At 38.4% G+C, this 18,876-nt stretch overlaps 6 protein-coding genes across 7 annotated transcripts; 2 read left to right on the forward strand and 4 right to left on the reverse strand.

The window, feature by feature from the left end:
- Positions 1–209: 209 nt before the first annotated feature.
- Positions 210–4,690, forward strand: LOC119989310. Its single transcript, XM_038834746.1, has 6 exons — positions 210–382; positions 1,138–2,820; positions 2,967–3,111; positions 3,203–3,350; positions 3,441–3,683; positions 3,977–4,690. Exons 2-6 carry the CDS (start codon positions 1,146–1,148, stop codon positions 4,241–4,243), a joined length of 2,478 nt encoding a protein of 825 aa, XP_038690674.1. The 5' UTR covers positions 210–382; positions 1,138–1,145; the 3' UTR covers positions 4,244–4,690.
- A 347-nt stretch (positions 4,691–5,037) lies between these two features.
- On the reverse strand, positions 5,038–6,570 carry LOC119989311. Its single transcript, XM_038834747.1, has one exon. It carries the CDS (start codon positions 6,172–6,174, stop codon positions 5,068–5,070), a length of 1,107 nt encoding a protein of 368 aa, XP_038690675.1. The 5' UTR covers positions 6,175–6,570; the 3' UTR covers positions 5,038–5,067.
- Positions 6,571–6,985: 415 nt separating this feature from the next.
- Positions 6,986–7,785, forward strand: LOC119988025 (cucumber peeling cupredoxin-like). Its single transcript, XM_038832933.1, has 2 exons — positions 6,986–7,175; positions 7,287–7,785. Exons 1-2 carry the CDS (start codon positions 6,986–6,988, stop codon positions 7,745–7,747), a joined length of 651 nt encoding a protein of 216 aa, XP_038688861.1. The 3' UTR covers positions 7,748–7,785.
- A 285-nt stretch (positions 7,786–8,070) lies between these two features.
- On the reverse strand, positions 8,071–8,798 carry LOC119990051 (RING-H2 finger protein ATL70-like). Its single transcript, XM_038835869.1, has one exon. It carries the CDS (start codon positions 8,625–8,627, stop codon positions 8,109–8,111), a length of 519 nt encoding a protein of 172 aa, XP_038691797.1. The 5' UTR covers positions 8,628–8,798; the 3' UTR covers positions 8,071–8,108.
- Positions 8,799–9,194: 396 nt separating this feature from the next.
- On the reverse strand, positions 9,195–9,886 carry LOC119987900 (putative RING-H2 finger protein ATL71). Its single transcript, XM_038832807.1, has one exon. The coding sequence runs from the start codon at positions 9,855–9,857 to the stop codon at positions 9,369–9,371; it is 489 nt and encodes a 162-aa protein (XP_038688735.1). The 5' UTR covers positions 9,858–9,886; the 3' UTR covers positions 9,195–9,368.
- A 491-nt stretch (positions 9,887–10,377) lies between these two features.
- Positions 10,378–14,698, reverse strand: LOC119988633 (dnaJ protein homolog). 2 transcript variants are annotated; one of them, XM_038833743.1, is made up of 10 exons: positions 13,932–14,698; positions 13,688–13,829; positions 13,455–13,599; positions 13,135–13,333; positions 12,408–12,823; positions 12,129–12,297; positions 11,879–12,020; positions 11,505–11,781; positions 11,218–11,416; positions 10,378–10,860 (listed from the first exon to the last, which is right to left on the reverse strand). In XM_038833743.1, the coding sequence occupies exons 1-10, from the start codon at positions 13,993–13,995 to the stop codon at positions 10,547–10,549; spliced, it is 2,067 nt and encodes a 688-aa protein (XP_038689671.1). In that variant the 5' UTR covers positions 13,996–14,698; the 3' UTR covers positions 10,378–10,546. The 2 variants fall into 2 exon arrangements, with proteins under 2 accessions (XP_038689671.1, XP_038689670.1); XM_038833742.1 differs by having other exon boundaries at positions 13,452–13,599; positions 13,932–14,697.
- Between the last annotated feature and the right edge of the window lie 4,178 nt (positions 14,699–18,876).

The raw sequence follows: 18,876 nt of genomic DNA on the forward strand, positions 1-18,876 counted from the left end.
TATGTAAAAATAAATGAACTTATATTCTGAATTTAAAATAAAAAATATATATTTCCACTGATTTTATCTTTCATTCTTTTTTTTTTGAAAAGATTGTATCTTTTATTCATAAATCCCAGTTTATTTTTTTTGACAAATAAATTCCAGTTTATTAGTTTTAAAAGATTATCAATTTAAAAGTAATTGTCGACCCCACCTACTATAAGGTCTTGGCGTAAGGTCGCGGCGGTTTTTCTTACTTCCTCGGGAAAAAGAAGGAAGGCAGTCTCAGCTTTCGGTCTCAAGTTTTCAACTTTACATCTCAATCTGGGAGATAGCAGGAGTGGCGGCGTGGGTTTTTCTCAGAGTGAATTTGGATATTGGATTCAATCTAACGCTCCAGGTAACTATTTGGGGTTTGGCCTTTTTGTTTGTTGGAGTTGAACTTCTTTTTGGATAACTGGGTTCGAGTATTTGAAGATTCAGTATGTAATTGAACTGCTTTCACAAATTTGAACTCCAATTCGTCGTATAACTCGTTGTGGGTTGTCCTATTGTGGTCTTTGCTTGTTGAATTTGCTACCCAGAACATCCATATAATAAAACAATAAACGAAGAAGCAGTAGATTGCCAATACGTGCAAATTTATACATTTGAACCCTTCAAATGGAATCTAGTATACAAATTTATACTGAATTTTTCTCTTTTTTGGTTTCAAGGCGAGAAGAATTTGGTTTGTGCCCAACTTATGTATTTTTGTGTCATTGAGTGTTTATTGGCAATGGTTGTGTTATAGTATCAAAATTTCCAATATTTTGTTGGGTCCATTGATATTTTCTATTATTGAATTGAAGTAGTAGTGTTGAAACTGGTCAGGTGTTGATTATAATACTCATTTAACTTTATGAAGTTATGAAGTTTTGTGGGAGAGATGATAATGATATTCAGGTGTTGAACTTAAGACATTAATTCTATCACATATAATGTTTTGGATATCCACACATCAGAACTAAAAATTTCTGAATATAATCTTATAAGATAAAGCAGGATTGAGATTGTGGTATCTGAACCTGTTTTGATAAGTTATGGACCAGTAAATTTTGATTGCAAGACATGAAGGATGCGCTTGCTTCTGAGATTACATACCTGATTTTGCAGTCAATTATATGGCGAGACAAACTGGTAACCTTTTTCTTGAAGAATGGCTGAGAAGCAATTGTGGCAGTGACAGTTACACCACCTCCATTCCCTCCTCTTCTTTTCCTTCTTTGTCATCATCTGCCCGATCCATCATTCAAGCATGGGCTGATCTTAGAGACTCACTTCAGCACCAATCATTTAATCATCATCACCTCCAAGCTTTGAAGACCCTTCTTAACTCTCAGACATCCCTTCATGTGGCTGACCCACAAGCCAAGCTTCTTCTTTCCATTGTATCTTCTCAAAGCCTCATTCTTCCTCAAGAATCTTACCCTCTCTTGTTCAGGCTTCTTTACATCTGGGTCAGGAAATCCTTCAGACCGTTGTCAACGCTCATTGTTTCTGTTATTGATGTTCTCTCGCACTTCTTTGCCACAGAGTTCAGCTCAAAGAAGAGCTCTGAGTTATTTTCCGAGGGTATTCTTCTTCTAGGGGCCTTTTCCTGTGTGCCTATTGTTCCTGAGAAAACCAAAATTGTCTGCTTGGAGTTGCTTTGTAAGTTGTTGGAAGAAGAGTACCAGCTGGTGACTTCATCTTTAGGTCACATGCCAGAAGTTCTTGCTGGAATTGGTTATGCTTTATCTTCTTCTGTTACTGTTTACTATGGCAGGATTATGGATTCTTTACTTGGAATGTGGGAAAAGAAAGATGGGCCTCGAGGTAGTGTATCTCAAGGGCTCATGATACTGCACATGGTTGAATGGGTTCTGTCTGGTTTTATTCAATCACGTTCTCTAGATAAAATTAAAGCATTTGACCAAGAAGCTTTGAAGACTTGGAAGGGAAGTTATGCACCCTTTGCACTTGTCATGGTCGGAGGTGGTGTGCTGAGGGCTTCCAGCAGACCTGCACCAAATTCTCAAGGATTAGAGATGATTTCTCAGCTAAGGACACATGCAGAAAATCATATAGAATCATTGGCGCTAGAGTTGTTCTCTACAACTGGAGGACTTTCTAGTTCTGATTATGATTTCTCTACCAGCCTTCTGCTACAGTGTATTGCATTAGCGTTGGCTAGATGTGGCTTCATCTCTTCTAGTGCACCTCTATTTATGTGCCTTGCTTTAGCCTTGTTATCCGAAATTTTTCCCTTACCCCGTCTATACACAAAGGCTCTTGAATTCCCAGAGAGTAGGTCAGCTGGAATGAGGTGCAGTGAGGTTAATGAACATCTGGCCTCTGTTCCTTTTAAGGAAGCTGGGGCAATAACTGGTGTTTTCTGCAATCAATATATTTCAGTAGATGAAGACAGCAGGGAAAAAGTGGAGAATATGCTGTGGGCTTACTGTCAAGATCTCTACTTGGGACATCGACAGGTGGCTTTATTTCTCCGTGGCAGGGAGGATGAGTTGCTTGGGAATATTGAGAAAATTGCTGAATCTGCTTTCCTTATGGTTGTATTTTTTGCATTGGCTGTTACAAAGCATAAGCTAAATTCAGTAGTCTCCCAAGAAACTAAGATGGAGACATCAGTCTCGATTTTAGTGGCATTCTCTTGTGTAGAGTATTTCCGGCGTATGCGTTTGCCTGAATACATGGACACAATTCGAGTAGTTGCTGTGACAGTTCAGGAAAATGATTCAGCCCGTTTATCTTTTATCCAATCCATGCCCTCTTATGTTGATTTAACAAATCCTCCAGGTTTGTGTCCTATACATTTCTATTTGTTTATATTGTTATCACATCATAGTTAATCACGTTGGCTTCTTGAATGAGCAGTTTTTAATTTATTTATTTATGTAGTTGTTAGTTGTTACCTAATGAGAGATTTAATCGTTATCTTGTAGACTTCCCTTACAAAGCAGAATATTTGTGGTCCAAGGATGAAGTGCAAACTGCTCGCATTTTGTTTTACCTCCGGGTTATTCCAACTTGCATTGAACGTTTGCCTGCCCCACTTTTTAGCAATGTGGTTGCTCCAACTATGTTCTTGTATCCTGTAATTGAACACTAGTTTTTCTGAGAAGCTTAGTTCTTATTATTATGACGTAAATGATGATTTCCTTAAGATAGATACATCTAGATATATGGAACATCCAAGTGGAAAAGTATCCCAAGCATCACATAGGATGTTTGCAGCATTCATATCTTCAGGAAAGGACAACAATGAAGATGAAAGGACTTCAATAAAGGAGAAGCTTGTTTTCCATTACATGCAATTATCTTTAGCGGTATCCACAAACTAAAAGCTTTCATGGTTGAACTTGGAAACTCGATTTCCAAACTTGTGGCATTGACTTTGTTCCTTCATTCGAATGTAGGGATACCCTGGTATTACTCCTTTTGAGGGTATGGCCTCTGGGGTTGTGGCCTTGGTTCGACATCTTCCTGCTGGTAGCCCGGCGACATTTTATTGTGTCCACAGTCTTGTTGAAAATGCTAATAGGCTTTGCCGTGATTCTGCTGAAAAAACCGATATGTGGAAGAATGGGCAGGGAGAGAACGACCCCTGTAAGAAAATTCTAGAGTTTCTTATACGGCTTATTTTTCTGGTTGATATACAGGTATGTAGTAATATGTTTATCGCATTTGCCCTTGTTAAAATCTTGGTGCATTATGATTTATCATTTCTACGTGGAAGTCGCTTTATTTGCTTTTGCATCCCACAATTGATGACCATAAACCTGGTGTTCTTGTGAATCAGGAAGAAAATAAATATATGCATTTAATTAAGGGACTATAAAATATTGCATTTGAGATTTAGGAAGTGCTTAGAATCGGAATTGTTGGGAGAACTTATGAGAGTATGTTTGTTGACTTGATATATTAATCCTCGTATTTTTATTTGCTTATCCAGGTACTGCCTAACTTGATGAAGTTATTGGCACAACTGATAATTCAGTTGCCCAAAGATGGGCAGAACATGGCGCTCAATGAGTTGTATTCTCAAGTTGCTGAATGCGATGATGTAACACGCAAGCCCACATTAGTTTCATGGCTGCAATCGCTATCGTACCTTTGTTCTCAAGTGAGTGGAAGTCCAGGATCCAAAAGAAGTGAGGAGGATTCTGCTTCTCAGCCTAGGGATCCATCAAACTGGGATGGACTAACTGCACGACTCTAAGAGTGTCAAGGGTAGGATTTTACTTACCAGCCTGTTCTCCCCCGAACTTCTATCAGCTTAATAGCTGCTGGCACTGGAGGAATGATCCAAGTATAGTGCAATTTTAAAATTATAGATGACTAAAAACATCCACATGAGATAGTTCTCTGTTGTTGATCGTGATAAAAATTAGATAGGGTTAGTGCTGCCAATACTTAGAGTCCATACTTTTTTGCTCGTCTAAGAGTTGTTGCAAAAAACGCCAAAGGAAGAAATTGCATTCTCTGTTTCTACGTAGCATTCATTATTTGCCACTTTCTGTTGTTCACTTGCTAGGGTCTAGAGATCTGAATTTTATGCTTGTTATTTTGATGGAAAGTCAAATTCTGTATGATGAAGATTGGCAATGACTACTTTGCTGGCTGTGACTGTTTTTATCTGCATAAGCTGAACATAAAGTTCAAACGTTGTGCAGCTGTCTCTGCTGATAGAAATCTTCTGCATGCTATTGACGTACACCTGGTTCTGTTTCTTAGTGATCTGGGTGACCGGTTGCTTGCTTCAAACTTAATTGTGTTTTGTCAACTGAGTAATTTTCTGTTCCAAGTCACAATTAGGTTCATTCTGCTGAGAAGGCATTGGTCTCTAGTTGCCTCAAATATCCAACTAGCATGCTTTTAAACATGCAGGTTACTCTCCTTTTCTTAAAAGCCATTGCAGGAGTATTTAGTCTGTCAACACGACACAAAAAGATCAAGAAGCAGATTAAGACTCTGGATTCTGGAAAGCACAAGCATGGTACAGGAACAGGAAAATAAGCCAAAAACCATGAATTCTATGCATCATCAACAGCAACAAATGGGGCATATTTTCAAGCCATTCTCATTACACTCTTCACATTTACTAGACAACCCATCATCGTCTGCAATTACCTTGTGACTGCCATTACAGTTGGAGCACAGAATAAACCGGAATCCTGCACATCCTTTGCAGGGACTATCAGTTCGATTAATCGGAATCCCTTCAAATAACAATCTGAGCTTCCCCTGTTCATGCAATCCTAAAACCTCTTCAGCTCCTCCAATGTGCCTTCCTTTTATAAACAACCTCGGAGGAACTGCTTTACCACCCAAAATCTTCCACAACTCTTCCTTAAATTCTGTATGCATCGACACGTCCCTCTCGTAAAATGATACCCTAAAACTATCCAAAAGGAACCGAACTCTGCTACAATCCTCAAATGTTTTCCGAATCCCTCGAAGTGTTGTTGTGTAGAAAATTACTGCTTCACTACCCCCTGGAGGGCACTTCTCTTCAAAGACTGATAATGGGTTTTCTTCCTCGACTCGACACGCCTTTGTGGGGGGCTTGTTCTCCTTATTTAGATCCATTGCTTCTAATTTTACAATTCTCTCTGCTTCTTCTTCTCTGTTTTTCTCAAGTTTCAATTGCTCTTTTCTCACTTTTCGTGCTGCTTCACTCATCCTAACATGCTCTTTCACGGCTTGCTCAAACGCAGCCAGTAAATTGGGATCAAAGAGGCTGCCAGAGTTCAAATCCGGCCGCCGAAAAGATGAGATGTCAATCTCCGACAAGGGTGTTTGTGGACAAGTATCGGACTCCATTTTTCTCGAAATTACAGTATTCTCTTTATTGCTTCTTTCTTCTTCAAATTCCATTTTCTCATCTTCAAGATCTTTTATTAGCTCTGCTACATCGACAATGTCGAGTTCTTGAACTTCAATGGTACTCTGTTTTTCCTCTTTCGGCTTCTCTGGTTCTTCCCTTGTAGAAAAAAGGGTCTGAGGTTTGAAACTAAAACTCCTCGGAAGAAACTCAACGAACCCATCTGCTGGATTGACGTGAAGGATTCGATCTGGCTTCAAGTACCCAATTTGAGGGGGATTGACTGATTTCAGTTTCTTCAATAACTTCCCTTTCAGTCCCTTCATTATGCACCAATCTTGTACTCAGAATCTGATCTGGGTAAGAAGAGATACGACGAATGATTCAAAGACGGTTCGGGATCATTAACCTGCAAATTTTAACTAGAAGATGCAGCACAGCTGTGATACTTTTTGCTTGAATGAGAGAGAGAGAGAGAGAGGAGAGAATGATGTCAACGGCTAGAAAGGGAGATTTTAAAATTGAAAATTGTTTTAGGGAGAGAGACAGGAATCCTATGAAACAGCCTACATAATATCTAAAACCTTGGACCCCTCAACGCTGGTGGTCCAGTAAAGAGAAACGTGGCTCATATAGATAGGCCAATTATTCTCTTATGGTGGAGCCTCCACTCTACTATCCTTACCTGAAAGTAACGGTCATAATGTTCTTTTCTCCTCTTCTTTCTTTTTGTGTATATATATATATATATATATATATTTAAATTTTAGAATATCTTTCATATTCACCTATGACTCTAAGAAAGATCTAATGTTACATATATAAGCATCTATATTTTGTATATATAGATCCAATTTCAATGTAATATTTTCTTGACATTGGTAAAAAGATTGCTTTTGAATTGAAACACTGGTTGGGAATGATATTCATGGCTCAATAATTAATCAGTTTTTGATTGCTATGCTTATATGACATTAATGGTAGTAATAACACAAAATTTCTTTCCTGAAACTAGCTAGAACTTTTCTGCACTATTGAGTGTTGAATTGATCCAATAACAGTTACATTTCCTTGTGTTTGTCTCTCCCTCTTCCTTCAAAACCCCACAAACACATCTGAGTCTCCCTCTTGTGCTATATGGGTGTGCTGGGATGTCTCTCCATCTCACCAACTGTGCTAGTTTTTGGCCTTTTGGGTTCAATCCTAGAGACCACCTCATTTGGTATGCAATACACAGTAGGGGACTCAGTCTGGTCCATCCCTCCATACCCTGATTATTACACTAAATGGTCCTCCTCCAATGTCTTCCTTGTCGGCGACTCGCTATGTAACTTCTCTAATGCTTTAACACCCACAGCCCAATTCTGTCTTCTATGTGTTTGTGTAAATGTCTATATGGAATTATGGATTGACTGATTTGAAGAGGGGTGTCTTGCAGATTTTGATTTTGTGTCAGACTTCTATGATGTGGTTCAAGTGTCAAGCCTAGACTATGAGAATTGCACTACTATGAATTCTTATAATGTCTTCAATGCTGGTCCTGCAATAGTTCCTTTGGTGGGGAAAGGTGTGTTTTACTATATTTGCAATATCTCAAACTACTGTGATCTTGGACAAAAGGTTTCAGTTACTGTCAGCGAGCATTACAAGGATCAATCGCCATCACCATCGCCATCTTCACATTCTCTCGTGCCTCCTTTGGTTCCTGTCGTGGCACCAGAACCGTCTCATGGTGGAAGGAATTGGAGTATCATATCACCATCACCAGGTACACCAGGAATTCCTATTGAAGCCCCAAATGGACACAGAAGGAACTTGGGTGTTGTTACTACTAGGGAAGTGTTATTTGGGTTGGAATCCACATTGTTTTTAGTTTTCATATTGTTTGTGTTAGTATAAGGAGAAATTAGTTAACATCTAAGAGGCTATGTGGTTTTGAAGAGTTGACATTTCAGGATTCATTTACAAGCCAACGCTATCATGTTTATTGCCATTCTTGTGAATAAGAAATTCAAAGAGTTAAAAATGGATTGACTCATTCTTCACTCCAACTGGTTTGCATACTCTCTACCTTCTTTTAGCCTTTACTTCCAGTAATGTTAGTTTATCTGTGATGCGGGTTTAAATTACTGAAACAATTTCTTTGTAGTATGGTTGAGGATAACCATGATTCGATCTCATATTATTTACCCTGTTTTGGGATCAAAAGTTCCTCAAACAAGAAGTGCTGCAAAAGGTACACACCTTTTTTTGATAAAATTCAGGGCCTGACTGATATATTGAAGAACTCTCGTTGCATTCTTAAGCATATGATCTCATTAGATGTTGTTGAAATAGGTGCTGGAAAGCTTCTCCGACATACTGGACATGTCGCATGCAACCTTAGCCAAGGATCAATGCATTTCAAGTGGAAGATATGATCACATTCTGGCATCAATCTGACCATCTCACCTTCTTTATAATCTGCTAAGCATATAGAGCAGGATCGACCTATTGAATCTCCCTTGTCAATCTTGGCTTGGGAGTACAACAGCTTTGGATAGCTGTTGATGGTGGCTTCATCGAGGCCTAATTCGACAATGACAGAATCTTGATCATCAGTTACTGAAGAGCCATGTTGAGAAGGGTCCACTGGCATGTGCTTGCGACTGTAGAAGAAGTAAGACGCAATGATAATGATTCCAATTAGAGTGAACACGCCAAGGGTGACTCCAAATTGAAGAGCAAAGCTACTCCTATTTTCTGATAGATCGGTACCTGAATCTGTAGCATTGTCCATCTATGTATTCCAAGGGAGCTAGAATTAAGGACTTGACCACGGTGAAGCGAATGAGGGTTGTGTTTGATTATGTGTACTGAAAAGCTGATAGAGATATATAAATACTCACACTTGCATGTTTCTGAGTTTTATCTGAGATGGTCAATGTACAGGTTGCTGTCATGATCCGTTGAGAAACTTAAGTCGCCTTTAAATGGCAGCCCTTATATGGCATCTTTCCAGCCAGTAATTTGCTTCTCGAGCATTGAAGAAATCATATATATTTTTTTGTCAGTTGAGTCTTGCATTAGATATAAACCAGTGCTATATGTATGTCTTGTATACTGATAATTGACCAAATCATATTAGGGTTCTTTTCAGTTTATTACATTGACAATATGCAGATGCAGGGCTTTTGACTAAGCTGAGAACCACAGAATGTTACATGCACCATGTCATTTAGCCATTCAACAGTAAACAGATATTTTACTCTTCAACTGGAAATCTCATTCAAGGTAGGTGTCTCTATTGACTTTCCAAGCCTATTTTTCCAGATTTCAAAACATTTATGGTATACTTCATATTTCATACTTGACAGGATGCTCGCAGGCGTTTGAAAGGGAAGAATTCAGCAGTGTTTTAACACGAAAATTGTAGATTTTCCATTGTAACACTCCCAAACCCTCCCCTCCCTCAATGGCCCTCGGACACCACAATTCAATCTTTAGCAGAGCCAACAAGTGACAACTGGACTGAGTAACTTCAGGGCCCGAATGGTATCTCATCAGAAGTCATTGAAGTACTTGACAGCGAGCTTCGACACATTGGACATGTTGTGTGCAGCCTCAGCCAAGGATCAATGCATTGCAGGTGGAAGATATGATCACATTCTGGCATCAACCTTACCATGTCGCGTTCCTTATAATCTGCTAAGCATATAGAGCAGGATTGAGCGATTGCATCACCCTTGTCAAGCTTGGCTTGCGAATACAACAGCCTTGGATAGCTATTGGCAGTGGCTTCATAAAGGCCTAATTCAACAACAGTAGCAGAATCATGGTCAAGAGTTGCAGTAGAGACACGTTGAGAAGGGCGCGTTGGTATGTTCTTGCGGTTGCAGAAGAAGTATGAAGCAATGATGCTGGTTACAACTAGAGCGAAAACGCCAACAGAGACACCAAATTGAAGAGCAAAGCTAGCTCTGTGTTCTGATAGATCAGCACTACCAATGCCTGCTGTAGTATTGTCCATCTATATAGTCTCGGGGGAGCTAAAGTCAAGTGCCAGATGTGGTCAAGTGAAAGAGGGTTTGTGCTTGATTATAAGTACTGATCATAGATAGAGATGTCTAGCCATTGTGGATAGAGATGTCTAGTCATACATATACTATATGTATATAACTAAGCATATTTTGGAATTTCTGCCTGAGATGGTCAACTGTTTATGTCATGGTTGGCTATTTAACATTATCAATCTCAATATTCTGAGATGTTGCTTGACTTGTAATTGGCTTATCAGTATCCGATAGGTCAGGCTCCTTAATTAAAGTGTTAATCAAGCAGGCTAAGCCATGATTTCATGTTGCATGGTTAATAAATTTGTTTTTGGCATCTCTCGAGCCCAGAAATAGACTTCTCAAGCAGTAAAGAAATCAATTTTCTGTCGAAGAGCAATGCAATCGTTGTCGACAAATCCAAATAAAATATGACAGTAAGAATATATATATATATATATATAATCATCCGGACAGTGTGCTAGAAACAAGCCAAGAGAAAATAGGGCAATTCTTGATCTGAAGTCAATACACTTACTTTCCAGAGGGAAAAAAAAGTTTCCAAACTGAATAGAAATCCCAAAGTAGTTACTTTCACACAAAATAGTACTAGAAAGCAATGAAGAAGACAATCATACTATAAGTAGTATCCAGTCCTGGATTCCCTCTATTGTTGGGCACACTGACCTCCATGTAAATCATCCCCGCATTCATAAGCCTCTTGCATGCGTTTTTGCCACCTTATCTGCATCTCCTTCTCGATGTCGTTCACATCAATGAGAGTAGTTTCCTCACATTCTTCTAGCTCCATCTCAGTCGACTGGGTTGAGATCCTACGAGGAAGAACAGCCTCCAGTGCCATTAACTGCTCCGGAGTGAGTTTGTCAGGGAAGTCAACAGTGAAATCAATGTATAATTTTCCCTTCATCAAAGGTTTCTGATAGACAGGCATCCCTTCATCGTTTACATACTTCAATTGGTCTGCATCACACAAATAGAAGTAATCAATACTGTTCATGACAGATCCAATACCACTAAGGAAATAATGAAAAACATAAACAGGATCTTTTGTTCAAAGGTAACTAGTACAATGTAGAAACCCGGCGCGATGCAGCTAATTGTAAACCAGGTCATATCTACATTTTTTTTTTGAATAAGCAGGAGTTATAAAACAAAAGATAGAAATTGAATCGTATTGCTAAGGATTCAGTAAGATAACCTGACAATGGTAAACTGAAACGCAACAAAGCAACTCGCATAATCACCATAACCGCATTTTAAGATTGTGTAGCATCAGAAACAGCAGGATTGACAAAAACTGTTAATGCTGTAACATACCAGGATTAACAACTTCACCAGGTTTCGATTTTCCGATGAGCTGCCTTCCATCCAAATGAGTAAGAATAAATTGGAAGCCGCACAGTGCCTGTGTGAGAGACAATGTACGTTTAACAATTAGATCATTACCCTTTCGCTGGAACACTGGATGCTCCTTCTGTTGTAGGACAATAACAATGTCCCCAGTGATAGTGGAAGGCTGCAAATGAACAAAAGATTACTTAAGCAAATCAGTAATCAAACAGAAAATTAACAGAAAAACTATCAAAAGTCAATTTCCAACTTACTGCCTCATCAGCTTCTCCAGGAAATATAATAATCTGCCCGTTTTGCATACCCCTTTCCACAATGACTTCAAGTATTTTCTTCTTCTGCACAACCCTCGCGCCTTTGCAACGCGAGCAACAATCCTTCCTATGAATCATCTCACCTGCACCATCGCACTTGTCACAAAGACGTTGTATCTCCTGAATCGTTGAAGGACCAAGCTGTATATTGAAGACCTTCCTCCCAGAACCTTGACAGCCAGAACACACCATCGTTGCACCAGACTTGGACCCCTTGCTGCAAATTTAAAAGAGCAAAGAAAACCCAAATCAGCCTGACAAATGAGGGAGAAGACAATACCACAAACATGTCACAATTATTTTCAGATACAAACCCTCTGCACTTGGAGCAGATTACTTTGTGAGTGATGGATAACTTCTTTATTGTCCCGTTGTACAGATCTTCCAGTGAAACCATGAGAGGATGCAAGACATCCTCCCCACTCCTCTGCCGTTGACGACTACTACTTTCTCCTCCTGAATATAACAAAGGAAACAGCTCAAAAAACTCATAACATATATAGCATCCACAATAAAAACGAAATTCGACTTAAATATAGTTCCATAACAGAAGGATTTACTCACCATCAAATGGACTGCCACAGAAGAATGATTCAAAGATGTCAAATGGGTCCTCAGAAACATCACGACCACGACCCATCCCTTTCTTGATTCCATCCTCACCATAGTTATCATATATCTCGCGTTTCTCTGGGTCGCTCAGAACCTGATATGCTTGCGCCAGCTCCTTAAACTGAATAAGAAATAGAATTAAATGGATCAAATGTGCCAAAATTTAATATGAAATCATATTCAACCATGTTAAAAACATTGTAGCAAGGCAATAGATTTCTTTATCCTGACCTTCTCCGGATCACCACCCCTATCAGGATGATACTTCATAGCTGCTTTACGATAAGCCTTCCTGATATCATCCAGAGTTGCACTCTTTGGGACTCCAAGGATCTCATAGTACTTGGTGTTGTCGCTATTCTGCGGACCAACAAAAATTTCTTCATCTTCTTCATCAGCATCCTGTTGCTCCCTTTTCGGCGTCTCCTCAATCTTCACATCATTAAGAGTAATTTCTTCGTATTCTTCAAGCTCCATGTCAGTTAACTGGATTGAGGTCGTTTGAGGAAGAATGGCCTCCACTGCCTTGCACTGCTCTGGAGTGAGAGTTTCGGGGAAATAGACAATAAAACGCATGTACAAGTTTCCCTTCATGGAAGGTCGTCCAAAGATTGGCATTCCTTCATTGATTATAGCCTTGAATTGGCCTGCATTGCACGAATATCAATAATCACCACCAAAAAGACATGATTGAAGAAGGCCTACCAGTCTAATGGAGACCTTGCCTTCGCCAATATCTAGTAGTGTAACAAACAACAAAATCTGGTTTAGAGTAACTAAGAACTGTAGAGAAGCATTGGTATAAGTTTGCTACACCCAATACATTATCTCTACTCAATAAACATTGCAAGCTAGAACTTCAGCCTGCTGTATAATCATCCAAGTGCCATGTTAAGAATGTGTAGCATCTCATCAGTGACAAAGAAGCTTACATAAATTGTTAGAGCTGTAACCTTACCGTGCTTAACAACTTCACCAGGTTTACATTCTATAATAAGCTGCCTTCCATCCAAATGGGTAAGAATGAAACATAAGCCGCATAATGCTTGCATTAGTGGCATGATAGGCTGAACAAATAGATCATCACCTTTTCTCATAAACTTTAAATGTTTCTTCTGTTTGAGGACAAAAACAACGTCCCCTGTGACGCCATTAGGCTGCACAAGCAAATAAAAGAGCAAACTAATAAGAAGAAACTAGCGCAAGCGGTAGAAGTACGAAAAAAAAAAACTGCAGGACACTGACTGACAAATGCAAGTAATTTTTCCTGCTTACCACCTCATCAGCTTCTCCACTTAGTGTAATCTTCTGCCCATTACGGCTACCCTTTTCCACAATAACTTTCAGCACTTTCTTCCCTTGAACGACTCTCTCACCTTTACAAACAGAACATTCCATAGATGTACCTGGCTTAAAACCTTCGCTGCAAGTCTCCACAAATCCAAATTAGCAAAGCAAGGAAAAATAATGGCAATACAACAAACATGTCCCATTGGTTTGCAGAAACAAACCCCTTGCACTTGGAGCAGATTACTTTCTTCAACAGATACAACTTCTTTGATGTCCCATTATAGAGATCCTCCAAGGACACCTTGAGAGGATGGATAGAATCTTTCCCTATCCTCTGCCCTTGGCCTCTGCTACTTCCTCTCCCTGATCATGACAAAAGAATAAGTTTAAAATGCCATTCATAACTTAATCTCAGGCGGGAACAAAAGAATGGATTAATGCTGCATTTCAGAAGAAATTACTAACCTTCAAAAGGGTTGAAACCAAAGAATGATTCAATCAAGTCAGATGAGTCGCCTATTCCTTCCATATTGCTCAAAGAGTACAGGAATGCAATAGAAAATCCTAGGTTAATGGGGAACCAGTCACAAGACAAAACCCCAGATCATAGAAATATATATCATGAACATCCAACTTCTTGACTGCAAATATATAGCTGTCTATGGAAAGTTAACAGCTGGGGATGAAAACCAATACCAATGCACGTATTCAAAGGGGAGATGAATGTGATAAGTGATACTTGAAAGGTTGGATGCACGGTACCCAATTGATCAAAGTTGGGGAAGATCAAAGGTCAACAGTTTTAATGAATGCTCTTATTACCAAAGCAGAACAAGAAAAGTGTAAATGACAGTCATTGGGAACTGATGGTAGCAAAACCATATGCTTTTCCAATCAGTTATAGTGACTATGTTTCCCAACAAGAGTCAGTTGTCACCCATCGTCCACTTCTTCAAAATGATAGGCAGATCAAAGAACAAATTCTGCTTAAGAAGAAAGCGTAGTATTCTAGGAGAAAAACTTAATCACTGGAGCATCTACTCTTTACAAACTAAACTGATGTTTAAGTACTAGGAAGATGTTAGGAATGTGTAACAAGGAAACTCTAGGAAGGAGCAACAAAATGGTTACTTAGCTATGATGTCTACTTAGCTATGAAGAATGAAGTCTTGTTTAGTCTACTAGTGTTTGTGTGAAAGTTGTGTTTGCATGAGCAAACCAATCATATTATAGGCTTTAAGTTTTGGTGATGTAATAAAGAAGTAAATAGTAGTCTCTAATAAACTTCTTAGGCATTAAGTAATTTCTACTATGTAAGGACATGGTCCTGTGTTGTAAAAGCCTAAAAGGAGATTTTGAAAGCAACAAAGCAGCAGCTAGCTTGTAGTTTTTCTCCATCTGTTATCAATTCTAAAGCGTAGATACCTTAATTGCACCCAAAAGAATCTTAATTGCACCCAAAAGAATCCAGTAAGAAACTAAAAACCAATCGTCACATCAGGCGCTTTTTTTGGTAACCGAGAACGATACCGTACAAGTTTGTCTTTTGAACATTCAATATGAGCTTAAATTCACGCAAACTAATCAAGCATCTCACTAAAACACAAAGGAAGAACATAGCCTCTCATTGATATGATAATATGCAAGTATCAATGTTGGTAATTCTTAACTTGTTTTACACAGTCGGAAAAGTTGATTAAAGTTTTCCATACATTTATGAGTTCCACACCCATTAAGAGTCCGGAGCATAAACTAGCACACAATGGAAAGCAATAAAGTAGAGAAGCTTAGTCCATTAAACAGCAGGGAATGCTCCAATTCTAACTCCAATTCTTCCCCAAAACTATGTTGAATCTTGTATTAAAATGTATGATCGAGTATTTTGATGTTCATAACGTTAAAATATAGTAGATTTTGGGAAAAAAATCTAAATTATAAATTATAAATCATAAACTCTAAACACTAAAAATTAAACTCTAAACATCAAGTAGTAGTTCCTAACTCCTAATCCTCCCATTCCCAAACCACATGGTTTTGTTTTACCAAACCGATGTGGAAAAGTAAACACCTCCTTGCACTTGTGGGTTTGGTTACGTGATACCCAACAATTGGACTATATGGGCTAGGGTCATTTTGCTACTCCTCACTTTATGGGTGGTCTATCCACAAAAACATTCGAAAGGTCCAACAAATGATCCATATGATTTTGCTTTACCAAATCGATGTGAGATATTTAACACTCCCCACACTTGTGAGCTTGGTTATACGATTCCCAACTAATGGGCTATATGGATTATGGTCTTTTTGGTCCCCTCACATTGTGAGTGGTTTATGCATAAGAACATATGAAAGGTCGAACATGTGACTCGTGTGTTTTTGTTTTACCAATCAATGTGAGATATTTAACACTCTATTGTATTTGTGGGCTTAATTATGCGAGATCCAACAAGTGGATTAGAGTCTTTTTTGTATCCCTCACTTTGTAGGTAATCATCTATAAAAACATTTGAACGGCCCAATATGTAACCCAAATGGATGGAGGTCTTTTTAGGCATTTTCAATCTCAATATTTTCTTTACATTGTACCTCTAGATTTACAATTAAACGGTAGCGTTTAGTCATGGATGGAAGTTAATTGCTTTCAGCTACTGACCTATGCTTTCGCATATATGCAATCCAGAAGAGAAGAGTTACATGGGCTGGTTAAGTCCTGGGCACTGGGGCGTCTCACGTATATGCACTAAGAGATTCAAACAACTAACTTAACCCTAAACAACGATTTTTTGTTAACAATCTTTTATGTCTTTGGATAGATCTTTGTGATGATTTTCATTCATTGTTGGAAATTTGATATTCTTATCCGTACCCACCTATGATTAGCAAGTAGGGCTCGGCATCGGGCCGGGCTGGCCCGGCTCGGCCCGACTTTTTTGGGCCCAAGTCCGGTATAGTTCTTCGGGCCTCGGGCCGGGCCAAACTGAGAACATGAGGCCCATGCCCATAGAGCTCGGGCTTCGGGCCAGGCTTCCACGGCCCGTCACTATTCATCCTCTTTGAAAATTATAAAATTAAGTTGTTCATCATAGGATTTGAACTTGGGACTTCTAAATAGGAGAGTAATGAGTGGACCACCAAACCAAAGCTAGTTTCATGTTATACTTATCAACTAATTAAATTATTATCTTTACATACCACATGTTATATTTTTAACACAATTAAATAATTTTAGTTTTACTTAATGAGTATTGATTTTAAATTTTATAATATACACATCTATAGTTTTAAATGGTTTAATTTTATACTTATTTTATTAAATCTTAGGGTCTTAAGATTTTAACAACATTTATGAGTAAATGATCATATTATGGCTTTAGGGTTAGTGCTTAGGTTTAGGGTTTAGGATTTAAGATCTTTAGGTTTAGGGCATTTAGGGTTTAGGGTCTTTAGGGTTAAGGGTTAAGGGTTTAGGGTTTAGGGCCTTTAGGGTTTTGGGGTTTAGGGTTTTGGGGTTTAGAGTTTAGGGCCTTTAGGGTTTTGGAGATTAAATCCGCACGGGTCGGGTCGGATCGGATTGGGGACAAATTGTCATCCCTGCTTACAATTGATTAATGTCATAATTGTACTTTAATTTTTATACAATTGAAGAATATTTTATAGAGGGTGAAATATATACGTATTATGTGTATATATATATACATATACATTACAATAATATATATATATATACACATATATATTATATATTATATATATTATATATACATATATATATCTATATATATATATGTATGTATGTAAATATATATGTATGTGTGTGTATGTATATATATATATGTAAATATATACATATAAAAATAAATAATGTCGGGCTCGGGCTCGGGCTCAGGTCGGGCCAAAATTGGCCCGAGGTGTCGGGCTTCGGGCCGGGCCCGGCCCAAAAATGGAGCCCAGGCCCGCCCAAGGGGTCGGGCCGGGCTGCCTAGGCCCGATCTACTTTCGGGCCGGGCCGGGCTTTGGCCAGCGGGCCCGGGCCGGGCTCGGGCCGGGCCTAAGCCCGCAGGTCAAATGGTGAGCCCTATTAGCAAGGCTTAAATGATAAAAAAAAATAAAATGTATCTTGCAGAGTTGCTGTTGGTGCAAGTGTTTGGATAAATGGTCGTCTAGAACTTTTCGTGTTATCAAATCCTTTGCCCCACACAGGATTTTCTTTCTTGGTTCAATCCCAAAGTCATTCTTATTCATTTCTTTGGTTTTAAGTGATCTCCTTCCATTCCCATAAGAAACTGTAAACAATGTGATACCTTTACCCCAACAAGCAAAGAATTATGCTTCAACATATTAAAATAACAAGAGAAGAGGCTCCATCCCAATTGTTTTTTCCTCTCACCCCACATTGTGCAGCGGCAATCTCCATTATTGGAAATTCTTTAGTGCAAACTAACTACAAATCTAAATAAGGTGTGCTCTCATTCTTTATTGCTATATCATGCACAGTCATTCTTAATTTAGTGCAAGTAGTTTCATCTGTCCTTGTGTTTCTTATAATTTATTATGTGACTTTATACGTACGTCTATATTTATCTATTTTGGTTTCCCTGAACAATAAGACTTGAGAGAGTAGAAGACACACAGGATAATAAGAAGATTTTTTGGGAGGGGGGGTGGGACTTTGAGATTTGGGGGTTCCGTAGTTCTCTTAAGTCTACAATTCACATTTAATGATGGTGAAAAGTCAACGAGTTTTAAAAATGAAAAAATAAAAATGTGGAGTGATATGACATACATCTCAAACCATTGGATTTAAATTGTAGATTCTATAATTTTAAACGAATTACGGAGCTCCCAAATTCAGAACTTTGATGGTCAAAGAAAAATATTGGTTTTTGTAGTCTTTTAAATTGTCTTCTTTTTTTCATCTCTTATAATATTTTTCTTTGATGATCAAAGAAAAATATTGGTTTTTGTAGATTCTATAATTGTTCATAAAGTAATATAAGTTTATGGCTTTCCTGCTGGTGGACACTTGCTAATTCATTTTAAAATTTTACTTTAGTTGTGTACTCAAATTTAAATAGTTAATAACTTAAGTTTTTGAGTTCAGATGGATGGTAAATACATACTAAAAGAGTGAAGTATAATAAAGAATAGCTAAGCAAGCTATATTCTCGTGTCTTCACTTTCATCTCATGTTCTACAACTGCGGGTTCGAGTATTTGTCATTATTTATTGCAAACTGCTTAAAGATCACAAAAAAGGTATGCTCGATCTTATTATCTGATCCTTGACGTTCTTTATTACCAGCAGTTTCTTCTGCTTTAATATTTCTTCTTGTATATGTAATGGTTTCCATAAATAATAAGACTTAAGAAGAGAAGACACACATAGAAAATTGAAGGGGAAGGAACATCCT

This window comes from Tripterygium wilfordii, chromosome 21 (genome assembly GCF_013401445.1).
Source record: "Tripterygium wilfordii isolate XIE 37 chromosome 21, ASM1340144v1, whole genome shotgun sequence".
NCBI lineage: Eukaryota > Viridiplantae > Streptophyta > Magnoliopsida > Celastrales > Celastraceae > Tripterygium > Tripterygium wilfordii.